Genomic DNA, 8,656 nt, shown 5'->3' with positions numbered 1-8,656 from the left:
AGTAAACCTTTAGACCTATATTTCAAATGGTTATTATTCCCTCCTAGATCTGACATCCATAATTATCCATAAAATGATTAATCAGTAAGCCGTTTCCGCGTAAGTGTCTTCTAAGTTTCCTCAATGTACATTGACAAACATCTTTGTATATCGATACATATTCCATTATTATCATAGATTTGACCTTATTGCCAATTTCTGTTCCCCAATTGCCAATGATCCCCGAAGCCGGCCCACGTCGGCCGCTCCAAGACTTGCGGTGGGGCGACCCCCACTCCTTCGCCTCTGGACCCTCCGTTGAACCAGTAATATCCGGATTGCGCACCAGGATGGTCTCTTTTAGTTACTTAGTACTTCTCCTCCTTGTCGTCGTTCATGCAGGTAAAAATTATTTCTTTTATCTTCATTTAAAAATTTAATTTCTAATATTCAAGTAAAATTTAAAAAAAAATTAACTCTCTTCGAATGTACCTTAAGTTCTTTATCAGAATGCATCTATTAACCCAATATGTACTTTTTCTGCAGAATAAATACAATTGATATCTAATGCTACTGTTACTTGTTCTGAGCTAAAATCACAAAGAGGCAACTTGAAGGTTAACTGCGTCTTATCAGTTCTCTTGGAATTGTTGATAAGAAATGAGGCAGATCCCTTTAATCTCTACCGCCACCCTCTGTATATTATGTCCACCCGAGAAAAAAATGCCCTCTACTATTGAGATAGGTGTATATTATAAATATTTATAATATTGAGATAGGTGTATATTATAAATATTTATAATATAACAACGACATGATTATTCAATCGTACGTATATCGTGAAATTTTTAATCACAGTTCTAGAAAACCAAGGTTCTAATTTATGTATATTGATGTTCTGTATTTCGAGCCATTTTTGATATGAAGCCTGCTTTACTAAATCCCAATAATTTCAATTTTTGAAATATTTCTTGGCACATAAAAAAAATTAAATAAATAGAATTTTTTTTCGGTTATTATCTATATCGATCAGTTCTATAAATGTGACGTTTTTTTTGGATTTTAGTTTAATAAACGCTTCAAATTACTTGAAATACTTCGAAAAAAGTAATTTTAAAACTGTTTTCATAGTATATTTTAAGGGATTTTCACTGCATGACGAAGTAAAGATCCTAGCAAAGCCTCCAGGAAAGATTTTGACATTTTATAAGCCGGAAAATGTCATCTTAAGCTTATTTTCAATAGAATTGAAAATTCTATTCATTTATATTTAAATATAACTATAGTTTTCTTCCCTGAACTCCAAACTTGGTCTGGAAACAGTTTGGTCACAATTAATTACTGATTATAGGACTTCAATGAAGGATCACTTGGATAAGGACTGATTAGAAGGGGATTTTTAAACAAATCCAATAAGCACGTGTTCCATAATGTTTTAAATTTTATATATAAGGTAGATTCAATAAAGTATGTATATATTATATTGTATGTATATTCTAAATATAACACATTGTTATATTATATTTTAGACACATAATACTGGCCTAGAACCAAAGATTTGATTTAATTATTTCGGCTGATCTATATGTTTTTTATAATGAGGTGTAGATAATTGACTGTTGATTAATAAGTTGAGAAGATAGTCGGGGGGTGCGGACAGCAAAAAAAACACAAATAAACAAAAAGATATTTATTTCTGCTGATGTTTCGACCTGAGTTTCAGGTCATCAGGGAACTTTCGGCTGATTCTCGCTAAACTGATATAATTTTAGCCAGAATCTCTCCCGAATGTTCCCTCATGAAGGCCTGAAACTCAGATCGAAACGTCAGCAGGAATAAATAGTTTTTTGTTTATTTGTTTTTGTTTTGTTTTTTTCTGACCGCACCCCTTACAATCTTTTCTACTTATAATATAACAAAACCTGTTTTTGTTATATCTACTTATAATATAACAAAGTACCTTATGTATTATTTGCTTACCGCACCCTCGACCATATCCTCATATTTATTTAGGGTGAACTATTGACTCCTCATTTTAGTACAAAGAAACCGAAAATGAACCCAGTTTTTTTCCATTGCTTGCAGAGTTTTCACAAATCCATGACATATAATGCTAGTTTGGTAGCACTAAATAATAAAAATCTTTTATAGCCTCCCTTTGGGATATTCATTTGATTGACTTCGAATTTTTATTCCAAAGGGAGGTTAAAACACACTAAACGGCACAAATTGGATTATATTAAGTCAATTTAAGATATAAGACATTGAATTTATGATTATTTGAATAGATTTGAGTGATTTTTCATTATTATTGTATGTCATTACAATTGTATATATAAAACAATCATAAAACATTGTTATATCTCAAATTCAACTTGATTTAGTAGTAATATCCAATCTATACTTTAACGCCCTTTTGTTACCAAATATATTTGAGGTTGATCAGTTGAGTACCCTAGAAACTGTGAAAGATTTTTGTTCTATGAAACTGACATTATAAGGAAGAAAATGGAGTTCATTTTTGGTTTCACTAACCAAAGAAACATCAAAATCAGCCAAAATTATTAAGTCATATCTTCAAAAGTTAGCCTATACCTTGAAAATGAAGACATAGGCTTCGAACCATTTAAATCGGAAGAATTGGGTTAATAATTATATATTTGCTAAAAATTACTCAAATAAATAAAAAAATATTTTAGCCACAGACAGAGGGTAGTTGTGACCGGGAATTATAAAAATAAACTAAAAAAAAAAAATGGATATACCGGAGATTGGTTTGAACAAGCTTCCATTATTTTGCATTGATATTTATAGTTTGTCGGCTTGGAGGTACCATCAGAGATTGACACTTTACAGAAACAATTTATGACTAAATCGTGGCCTTATAGGTATAAGTGATCAGATTTCTCGATATCTACCCACAACATAGAGAACTCTTTACGTTTTGTATATCTACGAGTGCATGAAGGAAATCTACGCATCAGGATTGAATTTTTTTTTTGATAGTCAAGCGTAAATTTCCTTCATTTACTAGAAGATAGCAAAAAATGTTATCGCAAAACTATCACTTTAATCTCTAAGATATATAGTCGTAAATTATTTCTCTTAGGTACGAAAAGGACAAATCACTGATCGAGTATTTTATCTGTTAAAGCCATTCGCAGCCATAAACACCAGCTCATTTTCCAAATCTTATCAATTAGATATCAAAATAAACACAAACGTTTATAAAAAAAAAAAATATTTGGATTATATTTACTGATTATATCTTGTTTCTTTACATTTTGTTTTATTTTAATTAGTGTTGTCTTGACTATTTTGTCTTTTTTATATAACGACACACTCTTATCATTGATATCAAATATTTTTGGGTTTGAATATAACTTAGTACCTGTTTTCTTAAAAAAATTAAATACCATTCTCCGTGGTCCGGAGCACTTTAGTGCAAAGCTAAAGCAAAAAAAAATTAAATCCTCGGTATTATGAAAAAAGGGAGGATCCCACTATTTTCCGAAGAGTATATTTTGAACTTTTACTAGTTCGGAAAATTGTTTTGGGATGAAATACCAATAATATGTTTATATATTAGTAAACTTGTAACCTTCCCCTTCGTATTTCAAATAGTACGATAAAATTAAACTATAGGTATTATGATAAATATCCAATTAGTTGAATGTATATATTAAATTAAATCTGAATTTTCCTTTTAGTTAGTTTGGTTATATTAATTTCTATCAATTTTTCAGGTTAATAAACTTCCAAAGATGAATATAATCTACTTTATATTTTTCTTCATTGTTTTATAACGTTTCGGGACGATTGTTCCATGGCAGTGTCAAACAATTTTCAACTATGATATATAGATCACATGATTTCAATAGGGAAACTGAAAATATTACAAGATTGTAAAGGTGCATGAATTTGGAACACAAATTCACAAGTACAACAATGAACACAAATATAAAATATATTATATTCATCTTTGGAAGTTTTTTAACATCAAAAATTTATATAAATAAAAAAATTAAATCTGTACAACCCATCAAGGGTCAGGGGTGCAGTACTTTGTTAGGAAGTACTCTTACTAGGCCAACGGTTGTGCAAGGAGGTAGCTGACGGATTTAATCCAATCAAGGGGAACCATATCATGGGGCTGGGTGGACCCTCTAACCCATAGGTCAGATGGCTACAGTGAAACAGAAAATAATTATCTATATTATATATTTATACTGAGAGAGGGAAACTTATTTGAAAAATACACAGAAACTCATAAAAAAGCATCACAAGTAAAATTTCATATTAGTAATATTTGCCCCATTTAATTCTGGTTCAATTAAGACGACCAGTATGAATGGTTGTTAACTCATGTGATAAGGATGTAAAATGACTTCAAGGAGAACATCACAAAAAAAGTATATATGAGGAGTTTTCTACCAAAAGTCAATGTTCTCAGTTTTGGAAATTTAATGTTTAAGATTATTATGACAGCATATCATGTGAATAGGATAATTTTTTGTCGACTTGTAACTTCTATTTGTAAGGAAGAAATTAAAATTGAATTATAAACATTATTATAATTAAATTAATTATTATTATTATTATCGATTTGAATTAAAATTGAAAATAGTAAATTGTATAAATTTTGAATATAAAATTTTAATTTGTAAAAAAAACTTTTACATTTGAGAAGTGGATATAAGAGGTATTTTAAAAGTTTCATAGAAATTAGTCACGTACTAACGTTATCTAAAGCATGTACAGACTTAAATTTCCCAACTGGAGGTTACTCCCATCCAATTGGATAGGATTATAAATTAATAAAATCACCAGTTTTAATCAAATTAAAATATCAATTTTTCTCACGAATCTTTTGAATCCTATAAGAAAAAAGAACTTACGATGGATAATTTATAATTTAAAATGAATTTTGAAGATGTGTTTTTGATTTTTTTTTTTAACGAATATTAAATAATTTCGAAAAGCATAATAGAGTTTTTCTCATCCGAAACAGACTTTGATTACAAAAAGGGCTAATTCAATATTCTAAAACTATGTTTATTTTACGTTTTGATAGGATTCGGGTTATGAAAATCACTTTGTAAAAAATTAAAACTTTGAATCAAGAAAGTATAATTGTCTCGAAACTATATCTTCATCACTCTCTGGAATCAGGACTTGAAAACAACTGATGTAAGACTTAGAAATCAATACCTGGAGAATCTAGCATTTGTCAAACTAGGACAATAATATTTGTTCCATTCCAGCACCCAGGAGTGCCTAGAAGGGAGATAATGGAGCAAGTTACGGCATTTTTTGTTTCAGTAATTAATTTTATGTATTTTTGGATGGAACTAAATTTTTGTAGTTTTCATTTGGAGAGACTTTCAAACTAGAAAACAAGAAGATAATCCAGTTATTCTTACCAAACTCCTAAACAACGTATTCATCAAATTTTCATTTATGTCTCTAAAACTAAGGGTTTTGCTGAAAAATGTATTCTTGACAGAATTAAATTGCATTAAATTTGCTACCAAAGTGAATTATATACGTTTTTTATCTGAACCATATAGTTTCTAAGATATTGAGGGGGCAAATATCGGTCAAGTCAAATAAGACTCCTAACCTTAAAGGTGCCTCTACACATTTGCCAAACTTAGGCAAATTAGGGCATACGCTGTCGTGTAAATAGGTTATTTGGATTGGCTGGTACAAGTTACTTTAAATTTGCGACCGAGTGAGTTTCGGTTTGTTGGCACAAATCAAAGGGCGCTCCATGTGCTATATTTCGAAAGTTATTGAAATTTACGAAATAAATCCAAAACAAAATGAAAGTAGATTATATTTCATCGAATAGTTTTAATATAACTTTTATTCATACTTAACACAGTAGTATTTGAGATGCGTAGTGGGAAAGTGTAGGTAAATAGTTGTATTCTATAAAATTGTATATACTTTTTTCATTACAACCAAACATAGTTAATATCTTATTCTTGAATGTAATAGTTTAAAAAAGGTCAGGGGGTTAACGAAGGGATTACTTCCTATACTCAGCAGTAATAATCGAAAACAGTGTCATCTCATTGCCATGCGATTGTTTATCCATATTAATCCCCTCTACAACTCTAAAACTATATGAGTTAGTTGACTATAACACGTCTTTTATTCGCGAAGGAACCAATAGGACAATTAAGTTTTTAATGCACATGGAGCTTGCTCCATCGGGCAGGATGGAATGCACGACAAAAAACCGGACGGTTTATTTCCGGTCGGTAAAAGTTTTATTACGGGAACACCCAGAAAAATTGCGGTTATTCCTTGGACTCTTGGTCTGTTAAAGTTCATTCACAACCAGAACAGAGGTGGTTTATTAACATGAAACTTGACTGAATTATTACATTATGGTACTCCTTCGATGCATAATTTTATGTTCTTTAAATTGTTTTATTATTATCTTTGTTACTGGGATCCACCGTTTAGGATTTACTGGCAAATACCGAAAGAAGGACCTAAAATTTTAATTCATTACTTCATCAAACAGATCACCTAAGCAGGTCAATGAGCATTAATCAGTTTAGTTCTGCTAGAAATGCATTTCTTAGGCAAGTTTGGATTCATGTACAGTACTATTCCTCAATTTAGGACAATATTTAAAAAATAAATTTTGTTTTTGGATTTACTACATACTACTTGACCTAATTAGTAAGTATGTTCCTAATTTGATTCTTTTTAATTTCTCATACCACAATTTTTTCACTAGGATGCATCGTTTTGGAGTTAAGGTGAAAAACAAAAAAATAATCCATTTCCTTATTAAATTAATTGACTTATTAGTCAAAGTTTAAGGCCCACCAGAAATGTATGTTAAATGTGATAGAAACTAGTTTTTAAAATTGTTTGCTGATGTATGTTCTATATTGATCCTGCAGTTGATAGATATGTTTAAACAAATACAGTTCAAGTTCTCCCACTTTGTTTCACATTAAATCTCTTCTTGTATTCCCTTTTATATTCATCAGAAATCTCATTTCCAATGAAGTGATTATCAGGCACTCTATTCCACACATAAAAAATCATAAGTTTCTTTCTTTACTAGTATTTAAACAATTTTTTTCAAGTAATTAACGTTTTTAATTTCATTAAGGTGAGGCTCTCAAATGCTATGAATGTAACAGCAGAAATGATACCGCCTGTGCGAATGAAGTCCCACCTGATTCACTGAAGAAGGATTGTTCAGAACATGTCGAAGGTCATAAGTACAAGCTGTGTAGGAAAATTGTTCAGACTATTGAGTATGAAGTAAACGGACGTAAGTAGTTAATTTATTTCTTAATTTTATATTGGCAAGATAACAGAATTCCTGCAATTTTTATATTAAGAACTGTTGTTACCTAAGTTGTTATACCTTGTAAGTAAAAAAAAAATCAATAATATGAATCAGTGGACAAATGTATGGCTTTGTCAAGGTGGTTGTGTATAATTAATTAATTCTGACCCCAATTGAAGATGAGAGGTACTCTATATCAGGCCTCAACTACGCACGTAGGTAAGTAAGTTAGGTTGCTGGTTAGGAGATGAGTTGACAGGTTAAGTTTTACAGGAACTAGCTGTAAATTCTTACAGGAAATAAACTTCACTCCATGGGAAACCACCCTAGGGTTGTGAAGGGGATGACCAGTCCTACAGGAACTAACTGTAGGTTCTTGCAGGATGGAAACTTTACTAGTTTCCATAGAGAACTATCCTACAGTCATCAAGGGGGAAGCAAATCAAACAGAAACTTGCTGTAGGTCCTTTAAAAAAAGAAGTAAAGGTTTAGGAAGGAGGAGAGATCCAGAGAAGGCAGAGTAAAATAAAATTCCAACATACATTTCAATTATTTACTAGTTACTCAGTAATCCTGAAGGGAAAATTCACACTTTGTTTAGCCAAGTTTGTTCCAATCAACTCTGTGGGATATTAAACGTCAAGAGATGCTACATGTAAGACATTGGCTTTTAGTGGATACAAAGATTTTATTGAAATCTTTATTGATTCAAATAATAAATTTAGGAACATAAAAATATATAACATATAACGGATAATATATAACGCTGACCCGCTTGAGAATAGGCCATGCCTCATGCACTCCTGCCTGATTAGAAAACTGCCTTCTCCAACTTGCCAATATTGTCTTTCTATTCTCATGATTAAACATATTTTTGAAGATTGGCATTAGATTTTATCAACAATAAACACAATAGTACTGACCTTAAACTTATCTGAAAACCTCACAGAAGCTCATTCGCCTTCTGTCTAAATTATAACTCTTCTAATGATTTTATATATAAAATTAAAATAAAAAGAATCTGAATCGTTTTTATACTTTTTTTCAAATATGAAAGATAACTTGGTTCAAATTAAGAACTTTACTACTAAATAGATAATAAAATTTATTCAAATTTAATAATATAAAAGACTCTTAATCTCAGGGTGTGTGTTTGCTAGACAATCAGAAACAGGCATTTACAATAATCTCAATTAATTAAATTTAAATCTATTTTACAAATGTATTCTAATTTAGTTATAACAAAACTAACCAAGTTCACGATCTTCTTTCGTTGATTCCTTGGTGTCTTCTTTTTTCTTATTGTTCTGTCTTAGCGTCCAAAATGGCTTCCTTCTTGACAGAAATTGATGA

At 30.6% G+C, this 8,656-nt stretch overlaps 1 protein-coding gene across 3 annotated transcripts in view; it reads left to right on the top strand.

Moving 5' to 3' along the window:
- Positions 1–251: 251 nt before the first annotated feature.
- Positions 252–8,656, top strand: part of LOC106685082 (UPAR/Ly6 domain-containing protein crok) — a 13,558-nt gene continuing 5,153 nt past the window's right edge. For all 3 annotated transcript variants that reach the window (XR_010844831.1, XR_010844832.1, XM_014427570.2), the window contains exons 1-2: positions 252–381; positions 7,121–7,285. Coding sequence is in view for 1 of the 3 variants with exons in the window: in XM_014427570.2 (XP_014283056.1) it covers positions 330–381; positions 7,121–7,285 (217 nt within the window). In the remaining 2 variants the exon portion in view is untranslated. The remainder of the gene's footprint in view (positions 382–7,120; positions 7,286–8,656) is intronic.

The sequence above is a fragment of the Halyomorpha halys genome, unplaced genomic scaffold (assembly GCF_000696795.3).
Source record: "Halyomorpha halys isolate HHAL.00 unplaced genomic scaffold, Hhal_1.1 Scaffold655.1, whole genome shotgun sequence".
Lineage (NCBI taxonomy): Eukaryota > Metazoa > Arthropoda > Insecta > Hemiptera > Pentatomidae > Halyomorpha > Halyomorpha halys.
The sequence above is the reverse complement of the archived record's forward strand: the minus strand, read 5'-3'. Positions and strand labels throughout refer to the sequence as shown.